General features: G+C 42.3%; 2 protein-coding genes across 2 annotated transcripts; both read left to right on the plus strand.

Moving 5' to 3' along the window:
• Positions 1-114: 114 nt before the first annotated feature.
• On the plus strand, positions 115-4,538 carry acat1 (acetyl-CoA acetyltransferase 1). The gene is made up of 12 exons (XM_077019260.1): positions 115-234; positions 530-577; positions 662-779; positions 1,197-1,292; positions 1,755-1,855; positions 2,491-2,634; positions 2,756-2,906; positions 3,055-3,150; positions 3,265-3,378; positions 3,530-3,594; positions 3,685-3,842; positions 3,969-4,538. Exons 1-12 carry the CDS (start codon positions 187-189, stop codon positions 4,087-4,089), a joined length of 1,260 nt encoding a protein of 419 aa, XP_076875375.1. The 5' UTR covers positions 115-186; the 3' UTR covers positions 4,090-4,538.
• A 1,976-nt stretch (positions 4,539-6,514) lies between these two features.
• Positions 6,515-13,433, plus strand: tmprss2 (transmembrane serine protease 2). The gene is made up of 13 exons (XM_077019258.1): positions 6,515-6,655; positions 7,790-7,982; positions 8,080-8,172; positions 8,291-8,401; positions 8,559-8,688; positions 9,766-9,885; positions 10,117-10,160; positions 10,470-10,638; positions 10,876-11,048; positions 11,361-11,456; positions 11,637-11,779; positions 11,886-12,038; positions 12,173-13,433. The coding sequence occupies exons 2-13, from the start codon at positions 7,790-7,792 to the stop codon at positions 12,179-12,181; spliced, it is 1,434 nt and encodes a 477-aa protein (XP_076875373.1). The 5' UTR covers positions 6,515-6,655; the 3' UTR covers positions 12,182-13,433.
• The last annotated feature ends 6,776 nt before the right edge of the window (positions 13,434-20,209 follow it).

Consider the following 20,209-nt stretch of genomic DNA (forward strand, 5'->3'; position numbering starts at 1 on the left):
CCGCTGTTTGCGTTCCGGCATCGTTTGATTTACGAATTAAACACTGCCTGACATGCTTAAACACGCAAATCAAAATAACACTACATTACCCACAATTCCGTGGGAGCAGCACTCGGAAGCGCCTCCTGCTTTGATTGGTCGCGTCCAGGCGCGTGCGGGTGAAGGTGAAGCGTGTCTTCAGCGGTCATGTCTGCTGCGCTGCTCTCCGCGCACACTCGGCTGTGCAGGCGGCTCGTAAGTACAATCACGGGTTCGAGATCGATACCTGAAGTTTGTTTTAGTCCCCCCAAATCAAAGCAGCATGACATTTAGCGACGCTGCCTGCCTGCGTACGAGTAGTGCTCGCTAGCTCGCTAAGCTAAGTGTCTGTTTAGCTCTTTGGTCTTTTGGCGCAGGCGCATCTCTGATTTAACTGCGCAGCTCAGACACTTTTGATGATTTCTGATGTCTTGGCGGTGTCAGTATCCGCTCCATGCCCCCTGACCGCCTCCTGACTGTCCCACGCTAACCCAGCTCGTCCTCTCTGCAGGCACACACATGTTTGTCCCGGGCCTACGTGGCGCCTCCATCTCTGCATGTAAGTAGCGGGTCTGAGTGGGAAGACACAGGTGTGTGACTGTAGGTGTGTGCGGCTGAGTGACTGTGCGCTCCTCTTTTCTAGGAGGTAGTGGTGGTCAGCGCAGCCCGGACCCCTATGGGCTCGTTCAGAGGAAGCCTGTCCACAGTCCCCGCCACCCAGCTCGGCTCCATCGCCATTAGAGCAGCCGTGGCACACGCAGGTACCTCAGGACGGACGAGCGAGATGATACACACACACATATATATATATACACACACACACACACGCCCCGCTGTAGGCAATGGGAATAAACACTGGGAATTACTATTTATTCAGAGTTCTGTATGTATATATATGCTCAATACTAGCTTGCTTTGATAACATTCTTAACTTACAGTTACATAAGCCAGTTTCTTTGTATTGTACACTTGTACACACACACACACACACACACATATATATATAAGAACTGTATGAAGAAGGCTTGTGCCAGATGTTCAAATAAGAAAACGAGAAGTTAACCACGTTTGTTTGTTTTTCACATGAAGTCTACCAAAGACACTGAAACTAAAGCAGAGTGATTTGATGGGTATTGTGGGACCTCTGAAGCAGAGAATTGTCCCCGTTTCTGTTCTAGGCATTCCCCCGGAGGAGGTGAAGGAGGTGTACATGGGGAATGTCCTGCAGGCGGGGGAGGGACAAGCCCCAACCCGACAAGCCCTCCTGGGAGCTGGTGAGTCAGCACTCGACACATCGCCTCAGCATAACAAAAACAAAACTGATAATACCTGCAGTCTCTCCTGATGAGATCTCGTACTGGGGGCTGATGAAATGCAGCTCTGTGCATTTGGGTTGTTGTTTAAATACAGAGATTTATCTGTGACAACAGAGATTTATCTAAACATCAGCCCCTGAATTTCTAAGAAATCGTTTCTTTGTATCTGGCCTAACCATGATGTAGGCCTTATAACATATTGTAAACACTTGTACGTACTGCCTGAAGCTATATACGTGTGTGTGTGTGTGTGTGTGTGTGTGTGTATACATACATACATATAATATACCTTTTTTTAATGGGAGGGTGGGGTCCAGTTTCAACAGCACATTCAGAAGAGCAGCTTGTAATGGAGAAGTGTTTGTGTAGTAACCCTGCAGCTCTGGGTTTGGGGTTCAGCGGCTCTGTCTTCGTTCACAGGTCTGCCACTCTCCACTCCAGCAACGACCATTAACAAAGTGTGTGCGTCCGGGATGAAGGCAGTCATGATGGCTGCTCAGAGTCTGATGTGTGGGCACCAGGTAACACACCTGCCAGTCTGACTAGCGGCCTGGGTTACATTTCCCAACAATGAATCATGTACATAAAACATGTACTGTGGTAAATGCCTTGGAGTCTGTATTATAACAAAAACTCAACAACACACATACGAAAACCTATTCTGATTTCATGCAACGCATCCCTAGTGTGTGGAAATGTTATATATGTTGGTGCTTGGCACGGAAGTGCTTCAGTGACAGCACACACACATTTGGATACAACAGCTTAGACCATAGACATCACCCGTGGTGTTACTCCACCCGTGGTGTTACTCTAGTCTGGCCTGACTGTTATGTCAGTGAATAATCAGTTAAGTTGATTGATAAGTCATAACAAGATTAGTAGGCTAACTAGCTTTTCATTTGCAAATAATTTATTAATTTAGCAGATAATACATTTACAAATAATACATTTATTAATTTTACACTTATTTCTGTAGTAAAAAACAACTGGAAAAAGCCTTTTAATGTATTTATTTTTATCATGTACACCAACACGTTATCGCCAGTACTTCAGTCAATTTATCTTACCAAGTTCTGTGATAATTTGCTGAGCTGTGATACTAATATGCACAGGTGTTACTTTTCCCCCCATAAATGAATATGTAAATGTGTAGGACGTGATGGTAGCAGGAGGTATGGAGAGCATGTCTCAGGTTCCTTACGTGATGGCCAGAGAGGCCCCCCCCTACGGCGGCATGAAGATAGAGGATCTCATCGTAAAGGACGGCCTCACAGACGTCTACAACAAATTTCACATGGTATTGTACCTTTACACTTTACAATGTTACATTTTGCATTTTATATCGTGTTTCACTTGATGCACCTAGGATGGCTTTGCTTGCACCCTGTGCACTAGCGCCCCCTGTGTTTCATTGTTAGGGTAACTGTGCAGAAAACACTGCCAGAAACAGCAGCATCTCCAGAGAGGAGCAGGACACTTATGCCATCAGCTCATACGCCCGCAGCAAGGCAGCGTGGGAGTCTGGCATCCTGGCCAAGGAGGTGGTTCCTGTTGGCGTCCCGCAGAAAGGTCTTGACTGCTCACACCAGTCATCAGTGCCTGGGGCACAAAGCAAGCAGAGTTGATGCCATATCGCCACACGCACCATATTCGTTGGCGAAACCATGTGCGGCTTTTCTGTGCCTCTTTGAGCAGTTTAACTTTCCTGTGTTTTCAGGCAAGCCAGATGTTGTGGTTAAGGAAGACGAGGAGTGGAGGAAGGTTGATTTTAGCAAGGTGCCCAAACTGAAGGCCGTTTTCCAGAAGGAGAACGGTACGGGATCTGCTTCTGGGTTCGTCAGCGCACCAATCAGCCCGTCGGCCGTCGCTGGTGTAATGACATGCTCTGATACAGTGGATATAAATGTCTGCATTTTTTGACATGCAGGCACGGTGACGGCGGCTAACGCCAGCACGCTGAACGACGGAGCTGCTGCCCTCCTGCTCATGACCGCAGACGCTGCGAAGAGGCTGAACGTCTCTCCCATGGCCAGGATCCTAGGTGAGGGTGGAGGGCGTCTGGTGGAACCACATGTCTTCAGAGATCTGCTCTTTTCCTCGGCCAGTGTGGTGGGCCGTTCCCTCTAGAACAGCCTCCTGCTGCTGGGAGATGAGTGTTTTGGTGTAGTCAGCCATCTTCGGTTCCTTTCCAGCGTTCGCCGACGCTGCTGTGGCTCCTATAGACTTCCCCATTGCTCCAGCGTTCGCCGTACCAAAGGTGAGCCGTCGTCCAGTAACTCACCACGAAGGTGTCTGAGGACGTTTGAACTTGTCCGAGACTCTTTACGAACCATTGCACCTTGTGTAGGTGCTTGAGGCTGCCGGCATTAAGAAGGACGACGTCGCTATGTGGGAAATAAACGAAGCGTTTAGCGTGGTGGTCCTGGCCAATATCAAGATGCTGGATCTCGATCCCAACAAAGTCAACATCAACGGTGGAGCTGTGTCCCTTGGGCACCCTATTGGGTAATGAGTATGAATCAACACTCTTCTTTGGCTGTTGCAAGTGTGATTTTGGTTCCAAAACGTATTTGTTTACAGCAACAGTTTCATTGTTAATCTTTCAACTGTTTGAATCTTCTGTTTCCCCAGCATGTCCGGTGCCAGAATCGTCGGCCATATGGTGCACAATCTGAAGTCTGGGCAGTACGGCTTGGCGAGTATCTGTAATGGAGGAGGAGGGGCCTCAGCCATTCTCATCCAGAGATTTTAACCGTTGTGAAATCTCTCATTCAGTGTGTTTGTAAGGTCAACTGACTCTGACTGTCTCCGTAAGGTCAGAAGACAGTAGCCGTGTGTAGCCAAATCAACCTAAATTCAGCGTTTGGCAAAGGCCAGACCAGAACAGTGATCAGAAAGCTAATGATGACCTTCCCAGTATTAGCTGCCTCTGTCACTTTAAGGTTTGAATCACTCCAAAATGACACTCCTCTTTCTCCATCAGAGAACTATTTAATGAGGTCATTTTCACATTGAGTAGCTTAAACTTCCATTAAGTAAGGGTATTTATACTTTATAGTGATAATTATTTAAGGTGTAAGGTTTCCTTATGGAATACATTTTTGTGTCAAGTGGAGGTTTTTCCCCCCATTGACAACCCAAATAAAAATGGGTTATTTAAAATGTATGTGGAATTGCAATAAAAGATACTTCAGAATCCTTTTCTGTACTAAAGTGCATTCGTTATTATAGATCTTAAATAAAAAACAAAAAAAAGCACAAGCACACCATTCCCGTATGGGATCTGCGATCCTGCCAAATTTTAAGGTTCTAGCTCAAAAATTGCGACCTGTGAAAAGTGTCGAAATTTGATGCAGAAGAAAAAAACCAATTTAGAATCTCTAAGCATGAACAGCAACTGCTTTACAGTAACACAGAATCACCACTGGAGGGTGCTATTGCTCGGTCACCAAGAAAACTCATAAACTGATGGAAGTCGGGTAGCATAAACCCAGAGGTATTAAATTGGCTCGACACATTAGATGTAGCAGAATTTCTCCTGCAGCTGAGAATGACAAAAAGGACAAACAATTAAAGAAAATTGACTGGCACACTTAAACTCAGGTACACAGATGCTAACATGACTTCCTGTCTCCTAGAACTGTCAGGGTTGTTAGAACTGCCTATGAGGGTGCATTGTGCTCCAAGAGTTCTCCAAGGCTCAAACCGTGAGCAGGATTTCGGGACTAAGATCACACTCTCCTGCAGGATGCTTCATAAACAGGCCTACAGCACGGAGTCCTGAAACTCCACAACTGGGAAAGGCACGATCCTGATTGTCAGATTTAAATTTAAAATCATCCTCACAGTACCAAAGGTGCTCTGACCTGTCCTGCCATCTTAACGTGTCCTTGAACCAGGACATAACATTCAGGAAACAAGACCCGGGATAATCATTAACATCTTCAAAAGGCAGACCAGAGAATTTTAAGAATTTACCGAGGGTGTGTGATTTTAGGCGTGTCAGATAAGAGACCCAGACATGCTGAAGTGAAATACTAGAAGATATTGTGTTTGACTTGTGGCTTTTATTATTGTGGTTTGTATTGTTATTGTGGTTCACCAGGTTTGGAAAACAAGTCATACCTGAGATTATGCTCCAGTCATCTGGATCTTCTCATATCAAACCCTCAGGTTTCATTAATTATTGAAATTAACTGGCTGACAGAAAATAGTCAGTTTTACTTTAGTGAACCTAAATTTATACAATGACCAAAAAAATACCAACCACAACACTTTAGCTGTTTGGTCCTGAGGTCATGCGATACACAGCCATGTCATGTGACACAGGAACTGATGATGTCACCAGCAGTAGTGAGTTTCTTTCAGTACATTCAAGTGAACTTGTAAAGTGATCTGTGTGCAAAATACCAATATTTCTGAAGTAAAATATGAATATTCCAGTTTCAATTAAAAGTCTGTTTCTCTTTTTCTCTTTAGCAAGAAAAAACAGTATCCTAAATGACAAAGCAAGTTGAGTATTCATTTTTAAGTGCCTCATCCAGAGTCAACAACCTTTCCCAGGCGGGAAGCGTGCAGCTTTTCTGGAGTTTCCCGTCCAGGCTAAAGACGACACACAAACAGCACGCTGGTAACCTGCTGCCCCAAAGCTGATGTGTGTTTTGAGGATGTTTAACCAGGTGAGAAGAATGGCACAGGCGTGGAGGAGACATTACATTTAACTTTCCTTGATACGTAATCAGACATCCTTTACTGCAAACACATTGTGATGAGTGTTAGAGATGGATTTCCGTGTTCCATGGAAGTACAGGTTCAGAAATTGGATGAGACACCAACCCTTCCCAGACACCAGATCCATATGCCTTTTGTCATTCTTCCAGCCCAAAACCACAGAAACACAGTTCAAGTGGATGACATGAGATACACCCAGATCTGTTCTGAATGTTCCCAGGGTGCTTTGAATGGAAAAGTGTCATGCAAACCATTTAGAAATGTAGAACCTGCAAGGAAACTTAAGTCTGACAACAATACAGTGTTATGTGAATCATGGGAAATCATGTTAATGGGTTTTTTTTTTTTTGCCGACTTAAAAGCGCTTGGCCAGGTATCACATGATCAGATGTTTTGCCTAAATTCATGACTCGGGGAAATGGTGCTGTTTGCTCAAAGCTGATAGCTGAAGTGTCTGATTGGGCCCCAACACACAAGCAAAGGTGTGGCCATGTCTGTTCATTACCAGGAAAAGTGGACACAGAGAAGAACAGAGAGACGGCAGGGTCAGGTCTGAGGGACGAACAGCAAAGAAGTCACACTTAGAGGTACGTTTGAAACACATCCAAAAGATTTTCTCTCTTTAACAAGGTCACAAGTATGCCATCACTCATTTCATGAGCACCGTAGTTTTCAAAACGTTGTTAATACAGATTTTCACCTTCATTGATCACAGTGGATTTTGTTTGGGTTTGATAAGGCATGGTTTCTTCTAGAAAGATTAGATAGTGGATCATTATTCTGAACAACATCAAATAAATGAGCAACCAAGAAGTCATGAAGTTACTTTCTGACGTTATCTGCCATCTCTGATTTTCAGCCCGGTGCTGTAGCAGGTTCTCTTCTTCAGTGATAGAAGAAGATATAACTCGAGTACATTTTGAGTAAAATAAAGAGTGAACTCCTGAGTGAAATAACTCAAAATACTTTTTACACTCAAAGTACATTTGCTACTTTTGCATGTTGTTGATATATTCACTGGGTTTGTCTTCACCGTTATCATTTCATCAGACTGTTTTATCTAGATAATTTTATCTAGATGAAATGCCACTGAAAATTTAGGGGGAAAAAAAGCTCATGTTAATCTGAGACTAAACAGTTAGTTTCACAATTTGGATTTGTTGCTTAATAACCCAAGCAAACTGCTGTAAAAATAATTTAATTATAAAATGTTATGGCAACCCACTAAATGTTGTTATAAGGGTTCATGTAACATAACAGTAAATATGGTCTTTCACAGTAAAAATAAATTTTTTAAATTCCAAAAATTAAAAGGGAACTTTATTAGAACATTTGTCTTTGTTGGAGTTCATTTGCTTTGAAGTAACCACGTTTTAGAGCACTCTTTCTTCCCTGAGTGAAGCCGGATGTCGCTTTTACAAATCAAGTTACCATGAGTCATACTCACATTGCCAAACAATGACACACTTTGTGAATGATTCATTTAAGAGACTATCCACAGAAACCAGCACTGACACTGGACTGATACTGACAGGTCTCACACGTTTACACCTGCTAGTTCACTTACTGTTGCTGCTAAAATGTTTGTGAGCAGGTGCACGCTAGCTGTAGCTACCCATACTCCAGTCCATACGCTTTTGTACTTAACCTGTGCTGAGAACACCAGTGGTGAGTCCGTTGGTTGAGATCTCCTCCCTGTGAGCCTGTGCCTTGTCTTTCAGATGAACAGTAACGTCTCCCACATAAACTATGGGTTTCAGCATGAGGACTCGCGTCCCCCTCCTCAGGTACCCTCGTGGGGGTCCGGGGTGGTGTACCCCACAGTACCACAGTACCCTTTCTCCCAGCCCGTGCCCATCAACACCCAGCACACCATCACACCGGCCCACCCCAGCCCCCCATCAGACTGCAGAGGTACTCCCAGCTAGTCTTTTAGCCCAGTCTTTTAGCCGTTCTCGGTTCAGTAATTGTTCAATGTTTCACTATGTCTGTGGTCGGACTGCTCTAACAGGGACCAGGAAGTGGCGATGCCCATGCATAGCGGCAGCAGTTATCGTCACGTTAATCATTCTGGCCGTAGCGGCCGTGCTGGTCTGGTACTTCGGTACGTAATGAGTAATCACTGTGCTGGTGAATGGCGGTGGAGGGGTTCCCTTTTAGAGATATCAATATTTGATCACTCTGTTGTCCCAATCACCACAGTTGATCTGCTTGTGTCACAGTGTTTGAGAAATGCTTGCTGGGCTTCACGTGTGGAGATAGCCGCTCGTGCTATAGCTCGTCCAGCTGGTGTAACCACGACTGCCCGGGGGAACAGGACAAGGCCAGCTGCTGTAAGACTCATCACACCAGATCACCTTCCCTGCATCAGTCCAACATGGTTAAAGAGTACCTTAGTAATGGCTCAATACTGCAAGAAGACAAATGATGGACTGATGATGGACTTTATCTGGTTCCTTTTCTTTGTTTCTTTGTTTATTTGTTTATTAGTTCGCTTGTATGGACCTAATTTCTTGCTCCAGAGTTTCTCAAGCAAAGACCGAACATGGAAGCCTGTGTGTTCTGACAAGTGGAACGGAGATATTGGGAAGGCCGTTTGTGAGCAGTTTGGTTACTCCAGGTAAGAAAGTCTTGAGCTTGGATTCCCACAACTCCAGCAACTCGGAGGCCGCCATGCTGACAGAGGTGGTGTTGCTAGGTAACGTATAGGTGCTCCATCCTCACACCTGTGCTGTGGTCTGTAAACATGGCTGTGTGAATGCTGTTGGGGGTAAAAGCTGTGCTGTGGACTGTAAACATGGCTGTGTGAATGCTGTTGGGGGTAAAAGCTGTGCTGTGGACTGTAAACATAGCTGTGTGAATGCTGTTGGGGTAAAAGCTGTGCTGTGGTCTGTAAACATGACTGTGTGAATGTTGTTGGGTTAAAAGCTGTGCTGTAGTCTGTAAACGTGGCTGTGTGAATGCTGTTGGGTATAAAAGCTGTGCTGTGGTCTGTAAACATGGCTGTGTGAAAGTTGTTGGGGTAAAAGCTGTGCTGTGGTCTGTAAACATGGCTGTGTGAACGTTGTTGGGGTAAAAGCTGTGCTGTGGTCTGTAAACTTGGCTGTGTGAATGCTGTTAGGTGTAAAAGCTGTGCTGTGGTCTGTAAACATGGCGGTGTGAATGCTGTTGGGGTAAAAGCTGTGCTGTGGTCTGTAAACATGGCGGTGTGAACGTTGTTGGGGTAAAAGCTGTGCTGTGGTCTGTAAACATGGCTGTGTGAATGTTGAGAGTAAAAGCTGTGCTGTGGTCTGTAAACATGGCGGTGTGAATGCTGTTGGGGTAAAAGCTGTGCTGTGGTCTGTAAACATGGCGGTGTGAACGTTGTTGGGGTAAAAGCTGTGCTGTGGTCTGTAAACATGGCTGTGTGAATGTTGAGGGTAAAAGCTGTGCTGTGGTCTGTAAACATGGCTGTGTGAATGTTGAGGGTAAAAGCTGTGCTGTGGTCTGTAAACATGGCGGTGTGAATGCTGTTGGGGTAAAAGCTGTGCTGTGGTCTGTAAACATGGCGGTGTGAATGCTGTTGGGGTAAAAGCTGTGCTGTGGTCTGTAAACATGGCTGTGTGAACGTTGTTGGGGTAAAAGCTGTGCTGTGGTCTGTAAACATGGCGGTGTGAATGCTGTTGGGGTAAAAGCTGTGTTATGACTGGTCTTTTAGGAATGACTATGTTAGCTCCGGGGAGATCAGCCTGGGTTTCAGTGCTGTGGATGGATTTATGAGTCTCCAGTCTGACTATTCCAGTTCTGGACAGCCAGTACACAGCTATCTTGTAAACAGGTGTGTTGTAGATTTTGTATTTTCATATTTTGATATATATTGTTGTTTTTAATGCATTTATTTAATTAAGCAGCTTTATTCTCTTATGTATTTTCTGTATGATTTGAACTGTACTATTGCTGCCTTTACAATCTGATATTGAAATAGTTCATTCATGTCATGTTTTAATAAAAAATAACTTGTCTGATCACATGTAGTTTTAAAATAAAGTATTTGTGGTTTCCCCTGCAGTGCATCTTGTCCAACAAATGCAGCAGTAACATTGAAATGTATAGGTAAATAAGAGCTAAATCTCCTAATACTTGCCTTACGCTGAATGTGACCTTCACCACACCACTCAGCTGAATCCTGACGAAATATTATCTTTGACAAATCAGATATAAACAGACTCTTAATATGAACATTGTTAAACATTAACTTAAGGTTCTGAAAGTCTAACTGCTTGTCTGCCAAATAGTTACTAAAAGCAATTCTAAATTCTAAATTATTTTAGTTTTTTTTAATCTTTGCTTTCCTAGTGTGAAATGTCCAGAATGCTTTGAGTTTTAGTTCTGGCTTCTGTTTCTCTCTATGCTGTGCCATAGACTGTGGGAGAAGTTCTAATGCTGGGACACGCATAGTTGGAGGGCAAGCAGTGACCAGCAGGGGGCGATGGCCATGGCAGGTCAGCCTACATGTGGCTGGGAGACACGTATGTGGAGGCTCGATCATTACCCCTTCCTGGATCCTCACCGCTGCACACTGTATTCAGCCGTAAGTCCCGGTGAAGCAGGCCTAGCATTGGTTGGACAACAGCGAGCCACATTCCCGTGTGTGTGTGTGTGTGTGTGTGTGTGTGTGTGTGTGTGATGGGCTTGACATTCATAGCGGCAGTATAACATAAGGGTGACATTGTAAAAGCAGGTTTCCCCAGTGCATTCATGAGTTCTGGCATAATTACACAGTATAATATGACATCGCGCGCTGTGGCTCAGCTGAGCTGTTCTGTAGGTTTCCACTGGCAGGTCAGTGGCGTGTGTACGTGGGGCTTCTCAACCTGGATGAGATGCAGGCAGCCTTGGGCGTCACAGTCAGCCTGGTCGTCTACCACTCCAGCTTCGACACCAAAACCAACAACAACGATATTGCGCTGATGAAGCTTTCAACGCGACTCGGGATGACGAGTGAGTCGATGGTGACGACCAGAGACGGAGTGGCTAATCGGGAGATTCGGGAGGATTCCCGATGGGCCGGCTCATGTCAATCTCTAGTTTGGGCCGATTGGGAGGGGAAAATAATTTTGGGTCGGATTTGGCCATGAAACTCCCGGGCTGAAAAAGTGTCCCACTCCGGCCCTGGTGACGACTCGTTTGCTTTACCCAGTAAAAACGATTGAAACAAGCTAGGAGTTATTTAATGTAAACCTCAGCACCAGTGTCAGAATTTTCTCCTTAAAAAGAAATGTGAGAGAGTGTTGCCTGCTGTTCTTTCAACAGATAATGTCGGACCAGTATGTTTGCCCAATGCTGGTATCAGCTTTGTTGCACCTAGACAGTGCAGCATTACTGGCTGGGGAGCAGTTCATGTTGGAGGTACAGAACTCAGCCTGGATCTTACTGTCTTTATATATTAATACCATCAGTGCTTAAATCATATAATGAAATCTGTGAACATGAAATCATGTTAAGGAATCGTCTTCCTGTTAATCAGCTGATAGTTGTAGCTGATGCTTTGGTAAGTCAAGGCGATGCTAACCTTTGACCTCACGGCAGGAGCTGCTTCAGAACAGCTGCAGGAAGCCTCAGTCTCCCTGATTGACAGGTCCGTCTGCAACAGTCACCAAGTGTACTATGGACAAATCACAAACACCATGATCTGTGCAGGTAGACTGGAGGGCGGAGTTGACTCCTGCCAGGTGAGTATCTTAGGTGCAGGAAGTGACGTCCATATATGGCGATGATATGATAATGATGTCCATATATGGTGATGATATGATAATGACGTCTTTCTTTCCTTCCCAGGGTGACAGTGGAGGACCTCTGGTCACCCAGGAGGGTTCACTATGGTGGCTCATTGGGGACACAAGCTGGGGTGACGGTTGTGCTTACAAAAACAAGCCAGGTGTCTATGGAAACGTAACCCAGTTCCTCGAATGGATTAATAAACAAATGCAGGTATGAGCTGTTAATGGTAATGTTCCAGTGGTGAGTGAGGACATGTGTGTGCAAATGAAACAGACAAAGTACTTCTGATTCTTGATAAATTCATACGCTGTTCTCATGATACGTTTATTGTAATTTCACCCCAGATATATTAACGTAAATAAACGTCTGAAGAACTGGGCGCAGCACATTTAGTTTAATTTCACAACTGATAGCACTGAAGAACCATTTCAAGATGATACTGAAGAACCATTTGAATATGGCACAGAAGAACAGTCTGATCATATCACAGAAGAACAGTCTGATCATATCACAGAAGAACAGTCTGATCATATCACAGAAGAACAGTCTGATCATATCACAGAAGAACAGTCTGTTGACCACTGAAGATCAGTCTGATCATATCGCAGAAGAACAGTCTGATGACATTACTGAAGATCAGTCTGATCATATCACAGAAGAACAGTGATCACATCACTGAGGAACAGTCTGATGACATCACTGAAGATGTCACTCATTTATCTTTTTGCTGTATTCCCAAATGTCTGAAATGTTTGTGTTGAATGACACAATAATTGTAAACACATTCATTAAAGTATTTATTGTGAAACATAACTTTATTAATGTATTTTTAAATTAGTTGTTTGTAAGAGTTGTGCACAAACTGCACCCAAATCTCGAGTGCTTTCTTCACAGGACTAATGTGGCCATGTGTGATTTACACATGGTTTCTGCACAACTCCACACACAAACATGGCCTGAAATGTGAGATTCATTACCAGATCTGAACTGTAACTGCTGCAGATTCACCATGGGTTAGTTTTGGGCATTCCTGGTATCCAGAGGTGGAAAGAGTACTGAAAAATTGTAATTGAGTAAAAGTATCATTACTTTGCCTAAAATCTACTCAGAGTAAAAGTAAAATTACCCATCTCAAAATTTACTCGAGTAAAAGTACAAAATTACTTCATTTAAAATGTAATTTGAGTAAAAGTTACTTAGTTACTTTCAGTTATTTAATGCATGGATGAATCATGAACCAAATTCAGCACAAGTTGTTTTAATCGATTTCAAAGTGTATTTAAGTGCACATCCACACTTGCAAAAAGATCAGCTGGGCTCAGGAACATACTTCCTCACAGCACAAGGACAGTCACAACCTGTACCATAAAGTGCAAACAATTTTCAGTCCTATTGTCCAACGGACAACACTATGATAAGAATAAAGAAATTTAAATGACAAATTATTCAAAAAACAAAATGCACACAAAATTAAGTGCCCACAAGATGCCACAAATCAAACTAAAATGCAACAGGATTCCACTACTCACAATTATGGAGTCAAATTAGGGTCTTTAATGGTGACGAAAAAATAATAATATCGCAAATATAAGATTAGCATTTTGCATTTTACGTTCCTAATTTGTTTCTGCAATACTTTCCCTCTTTTGCGTTTCTTTCTTTTCTTTGCGTTTCACATTTTATGTTGCTGCTTTTTTTTGCAATACTTTCTCTCTTTTGCGTTTCTTTCTTTTGTTTGCTCGTCACTGCTTTTCTTTGCGTCTCGCATTTTACGTTCATAATTTTTTTTGTGCTTCTCTCTTTTCTTTGCTCCGGTTTTACCCTCTGTGTGGGGGCGGGGAAAGAGGCGTGGCCAAGAGCGAAAGGCGTGCTGTGAACGTTCAGCGTCAGTTCAGCTTCCTTCCACTCGCTGAACTGAACTGCTGCTGCAGCGCATCTGGTGTTAAAAGAAGAGAGAGGTCGGTGTGTGCGAGGTGGTGACGCATTTCAGGGCATTGTTTTTAATCGCTCAGGTTTTCAAAAGATCATTTCAAAGCGACCTCAGTAAAATGTTAATAATAATAATAATAAATATAGCCGCAAGCGGCAATTGGCGGGTTCACACACGAATAGGCCACTTAACTTCAATAGGCAATAGACCCAATAGGTCCTTTAGACCCAAAAGAAGCTGTTTGAGTGGAAAAAATGCACAAATAAATCAATGTGCAAAAAAAGGTTCAATTGGGGCACCAAAGGCCCAAAAGGATCAAAATAATGTGTATTGGGAAATTGAGTCAGATCACAGAACTAAATCACATGCTGAGATCAGCTTTGTGTGTGTGTGTTTGTGTGGTATTTCATGTGAGAAATAGTTTTCAGTCCGTTCCAATGTTTGGTCACTAGATGGAGCCCAAGTACTACCATACTGATATCTCATTAATCTCAGTAATGCAATATGACACTTTGGTGAATTAAAAGGTTCATTTCTGGTCAGGCAGTGCACTTTTTGTTATAAGATGCAATTGCAATGTTATAGAACTTATTGGTCTGGATCATACAAGACCAATTACTTGTCTGTATTCTGCATAACAAGATTGCAGCATGAGTTTTTATGTTTTCTTAGGTTTTTGGGTACTGTAGCGCCCCCGACAGGCCAATTTGAACCAAACTTGGCATACCTCACAAGGACTTCAGGATATAAAAGCCTTTCAAATTGGGACTTGATTGCATACATGGTTTATGAGTTATAGCAATATAGGTCATATATGGCATGACCACAATGATATAATGGGAAAATGGACCAATCAGAAAAATAAAAATCCAAAATTTTTTTAATCACTTTTTACCTACAGAGTCTACTGATTATGCTCATAGCTATTTTGCAATAATTGGATCACATTCCTATGACTAGTTTGTAAATAGCTATTTTCAAACAATTGATGAATGTGACAAAAGTATGCATTTTTTAATAGGACTTGTAATTGCAAAGTTGTCAGGTCTACTGCAAGGAATAAAAAGAAACAAGTTGCATGTTCCTAAGTGAAAATTTGGAGGAGTTATGCATGATTTTCACAAATAGCGCCACCTAGTGGCCAAATGTTTCAAAACTGCACAGCATGACACATAGTCCTGAGATATGCACAGTGGTGAGGTTTCATGTTGTTTGGCCAATGGTAAGTCTGTCAAATGGCCAATTAATTCAAAGAAAAATTAATTGGCTCATGGCGGCCATGTTTTTTGAGTGATGATGTCATCATTGTGTGTCTTGATATCACTTGGGCCCCTGATGATGCCTGTAAAGTTTTGTCTTGACGTGACTAATGGTTTCTGAGAAACAGTTTTTCCCATGTTATAGCGCCCCCTATTGGACAATCGTGGCCAGCTTTGACCTATGACCTCGTAGTCATGTGCTCTAACAACGGTTAAAATTTTATGAAGATCGGTCAAAGCGTTGCTGAGATATGGCTGTTTAAGTAAATTTGGCCACGCCTTGGAGCTATTGATTGACATGTGACAACCAGACTGTATGCAAATCTCAAAATGTTTTTAAGCAACTTTGATAATGAGATTCTCCTGAATATTTTGACACCAAGGTTGTGGTGATCCGATGAAAAACCAGGGACTAGTATAAAAAAGTAGGTTTTACATATTATGCAAATTAGCAAAAAATCTAAGTAGGCGGAGCTTAATGGTTCTTGAGGCTTTTTTGTTTGGCTTGAGCCAAGGAATGCATCAGAAGTGGAATTTTGTTTCTAGGCCCTACGGTTTGGGAGATAAGGACCAAAACGCAAAATGGTGCGCTATAGCGCCACCATCAGGCCAATGTGGGTCTCTGTGCTTTAGCACGGTCTCGCAAAGAGACTACACCATTCTGCCAAGTTTGGTGTCTCTGGGCCTTACGGTCTAGGCTGCAGTATGCGTTTTATGCGGAGAAAAATAATAATAAATATAGCCGCAAGCGGCGATTGGCGGGTTCACACAAAAAAAGGCAAAAAAGCCCAAAGGGTCTTTTAGACCAACAAATTGGCCTCTTGGCCTCAATAGGCAAAAAGAAGCCCAATAGGTCATTTAGACCCAAAAGTGAATAGAAGCTGTTTGAGTGGAAAAAATGCATGAGTAAATCAATGTGACAAAACATTCAATTCAACTGAGGCACTAAAGGCCCAAAAGATCAAAACAAAATGTATTGGCAAAATGATTCAGATCATAGAAGTTAATCAAATGCTGTGATTAGCTTTGTATGTGTGTGTTTGTGTGTTTTTTCATGTATGCATTAAGGGCTTTGTTGGTTGGCTTGAGCCAATGAATACAGCTGAAGTAGAATTTTGTTTCTAGGCCATACAGTGTGGAAGATATATGCAAAATAATTCAGACCATACAACTAAATCAAATGCTGAGATTAGGTTAAAAGCACTGACCCAGGGGCCTAGTCAAATAAATATACCTTTGGCTGAATTTGACTGAAGTTGTGATCATAGCAGCAGGGGAGCTCTTGTTAATGCCCCACATGTAAACCCCACTCTTTAACCCTTTTCATTTAGCTGACAAAATCTGTCACATGTGAATCTCAAACAAACCAAAGAGTGATGGCTTAGTATACAATAAAATAACACAAATATTCTTATCTCTGCCTGTTCATGATGTTCTCATCCCTACTCTGACATGTTCTCACTGTTGTGCCCTTAGTAGGGAGGCCACTAGGAATGTGTATCTAACAAGACTTTGATGATAAGTAAAGCATGCAGTTATTTAGAGGTTGTGTGTGAAATGTGAATTACATGTGTCTGTCCTCTCTTATGTCATTTCAGGATGTATAGAGGGCATGTGTTGAGAGTGTGGATGGAAAAATGAAGCTAAATATCAGATAGTGTGTTGGAAATGGCTAGAGAAATGTATATATGTAGCATATAGGAAGTCCTGTGTGAGGGTGTGTGGAAAAAAGAAGTTAAATATCTGTATATTAGTCACTGGGTAATTGGTAGTAATGGCTAGAATTAGTGTGTATGTGAAACCTATAGGCCAGAGAGGCCTTTGTTTTTGTGAGTGCATGTGAAAGAGAGAGAGGGAGGAGGGAGAGCCCAAGGGTTGTAAAGTGTTAGAAGCATGGGGGAGTGGAGGAGGGGGGCAGCGTGTGTGAGAATGGCAAACGTGCGTGTCTTATTCAACTGAGGCAATAAAGGCCCAAAAGATCAAAATAAAATGTATTGGCAAAATGATTCAGATCATAGAAGTTAATCAAATGCTGTGATTAGCTTTGTATGTGTGTGTTTGTGTGTTTTTTCATGTATGCAGTAAGGGCTTCTTGAGGCTTTTTTGGTTAGCTTGAGCAAAGGAATACAGCTGAAGTAGAATTTTGTTTCTAGGCCATACAGTGTGGAAGATATTAGCAAAATGATTCAGACCATACAACTAAATCAAATGCTGAGATTAGGTTAAAAGCACTGACACACTGACCCAGGGGCCTAGTCAAATAAATATACCTTTGGCTGAATTTGTCAGAAGTTGTGAACATAGCAGCAGGAGAGCTCTTGTTAATGCCCCACATGTAAACCCCACTCTTTAACCCTTTTCATTTAGCTGACAAAATCTGTCACATGTGAATCTCAAACAAACCAAAGAGTGATGGCTTACTATACAATAAAATAACACAAATATTCTTATCTTTGCCTGTTCATGATGTTCTCATCCCTACTCTGACATGTTCTCACTGTTGTGCCCATAGTAGGGAGGCCACTAGGAATGTGTATCTAACAAGACTTTGATGATAAGTAAAGCATGCAGTTATATAGAGGTTGTGTGTGAAATGTGAATTACATATCTCTGTCCTCTCTTATGTCATTTCAGGATGTATAGAGGGCATGAGTTGAGAGTGTGGATGGAAAAGTGAAGCTAAATATCAGTTAGTGTGTTGGAAATGGCTAGAGAAATGTATATATGAAGCATATAGGAAGTCCTGTGTGAGGGTGTGTGGAAAAAAAGAAGCTAAATATCTGTATATTAGTCACTGGGTAATTGGTAGTAATGGCTAGAATTTGTGTGTATGTAAAACCTATAGGTCAGAGAGGCCTTTGTTTTTGTGAGTGCATGTGAAAGAGAGAGAGGGAGGAGGGAGAGCCCATGGGTTGTAAAATGTTAGAAGGGTGGGGGAGTGGAGGAGGGGGGCAGCGTGTGCGAGAATGGCACGTGCGTGTGGGCTGAGCAGCTCTCGTCTTCTCCCTGCACAGCTCAGTATGGAAAATGAAAATATTTACTGTAGAGCTGTTTGTGGACGGATTTGGCTCAAAATTGGCACATCACACCACAATGGTCATGTGAATGTGGATGTCAATTTTCATAACAATCAGACATACTATGGCGTAGTTATTGAACTGTGAATTTGATGTGTTACGATGGTAGCATTATGATGCATATGAAAAATATTAATTTGTGAAAACCTTAGGATTTTCTCCCTAATCTTAGCATTTCAGAGTCTGCTGAGTATTACAAGGTGTGATTTAAAGGTGATGGAGTTAAAATGCTAGGACTAGTATGAAAATGACAAGTTATATATATTTGATAATAGTGAAAAAGTGGTACATTTTTGCAAAGCACATGTAATTAGAAAGTTGCTAGGAATTCTGCATACAATCATATGAGTGCAAGCATTTCTTGATAAATGAAAATATGTAGGAGAAATTCTGGATTTTCTAGTATAGCGCCACCTAGTGGTGCAATTCCCTTCTAACATGAGTATGTCTTAGAGGGTGTGTACATGAACATACCATGTCAGTTTCATGTGTATGTACCTATGGTAAGTCTGTCAAATGGCCAATTAATTCAAATAAAAATTAATTGGCTCATGGCGGCCATGTTTTTTGAGTGATGAGGTCATCATTGTGTGCCTTGATACCACTTGGGCCCCTGATGATGCCTGTAAAGTTTGGGCTTGATGTGACTAATGGTTTCTGAGAAACAAATTTCCCCATGTTATAGCGCCCCCTATTGGACAATCGTGGCCAGCTTTGACCTGTGACCTCTGAGTCATGTGCCCTAACAACTGATAAATTTTCATAAAGATAGGTCAAAGCATTGCTGAGATATAGCTGCTGAAGTCAATTTGGCCACGCCTCAGAGCTATTGATTGACATGTGACAACCAGACTGTATACCAATGTCACAGTTTTGTTGATGTTCCTTGATAATGAGATTCTTGTGAATATTTTGACACCAAGATTGTGGTGATCAGATGAAAAACCAGGGACTAGTATAAAAAAGTAGGTTTTGCATATTATGCAAATTAGCAAAAAATCTAAGTAGGCGGAGCTTAATGGTTCTTGAGGCTTTTTTGTTTGTCTGGAGCCAAGGAATGCACCTGAAGTGGAATTTTGTTTCTAGGACCTACGGGGTGGGAGATATGAACCCAAACGCAAAATGCTGCGCTATAGCGCCACCATCAGGCCAATGTGGGTGTCTGTACTTTAGCACGGTCCCGCAAACAGACTACACCATTCTGCCAAGATTGGTCTTCCTGGGCCTTACGGTCTAGGCTGCAGTATGCGTTTTATGCGGAGAAAAATAATAATAATAAGAAGAAAAAGAAAAATCCGAGCAATTACAATAGGTTTCCCACACTACGTGTGTGAACCCTAAATAGCCGCAAGCGGCAATTGGCGGGTTCACACACGAATAGGCCACTTGGCTTCAATAGGCAATAGACCCAATAGGTCCTTTAGACCCAAAAGAAGCTGTTTGAGTGGAAAAAATGCACAAATAAATCAATGTGCAAAAAAATGTTCAATTGGGGCACTAAAGGCCCAAAAGGATCAAAATAATGTGTATTGGCAAAATGATTCAAATCACAGAACTAAATCACATGCTGAGATCAGCTTTGTGTGTGTGTTTGTGTGGTATTTCATGTGAGAAATAGTTTTCAGTCCGTTCCGATGTTTGGCCACTAGATGGAGCCCAAGTACTACCATACTGATATCTCATTAATCTCAGTAATGCAATATGACATTTTGGTGAATTAAAAGGTTCATTTCTGGTCAGGCAGTGCACTTTTTGTTATAAGATGCAATTGCAATGTTATAGAACTTATTGATCTGGATCATACAAGACCAATTACTTGTCTGTATTCTGCATAACAAGATTGCAGCATGAGTTTTTATGTTTTCTTAGGTTTTTGGGTACTGTAGCGCCCCCGACAGGCCAATTTGAACCAAACTTGGCATACCTCACAAGGACTTCAGGATATAAAAGCCTTTCAAATTGGGAATTGATTGCATACATGGTTTATGAGTTATAGCAATATAGGTCATATATGGCATGGCCACAATGATATAATGGGAAAATGGACCAATCAGAAAAATAAAAATCCAACATTTTTTTACTCAGTTTTTACCTACAGAGTCTACTGATTATGGT

This window comes from Brachyhypopomus gauderio, chromosome 10 (assembly GCF_052324685.1).
Source record: "Brachyhypopomus gauderio isolate BG-103 chromosome 10, BGAUD_0.2, whole genome shotgun sequence".
Classification (NCBI taxonomy): domain Eukaryota; kingdom Metazoa; phylum Chordata; class Actinopteri; order Gymnotiformes; family Hypopomidae; genus Brachyhypopomus; species Brachyhypopomus gauderio.

What these genes read in the sequence shown, in the direction of transcription:
- acat1 (XM_077019260.1), top strand. Translation starts at nt 187, where the DNA reads ATGTCTGCTGCGCTGCTCTCCGCGCACACTCGGCTGTGCAGGCGGCTC. An exon ending in ACAAGCCCTCCTGGGAGCTG is followed by an intron (nt 1,293 to 1,754) that starts GTGAGTCAGCAC and finishes CTTCGTTCACAG; the next exon opens with GTCTGCCACTCTCCACTCCA. An exon ending in GTCTGATGTGTGGGCACCAG is followed by an intron (nt 1,856 to 2,490) that starts GTAACACACCTG and finishes GTAAATGTGTAG; the next exon opens with GACGTGATGGTAGCAGGAGG.
- tmprss2 (XM_077019258.1), top strand. Translation starts at nt 7,790, where the DNA reads ATGAACAGTAACGTCTCCCACATAAACTATGGGTTTCAGCATGAGGAC. An exon ending in CGTGCTGGTCTGGTACTTCG is followed by an intron (nt 8,173 to 8,290) that starts GTACGTAATGAG and finishes CTTGTGTCACAG; the next exon opens with TGTTTGAGAAATGCTTGCTG. An exon ending in CACAGCTATCTTGTAAACAG is followed by an intron (nt 9,886 to 10,116) that starts GTGTGTTGTAGA and finishes TTTCCCCTGCAG; the next exon opens with TGCATCTTGTCCAACAAATG.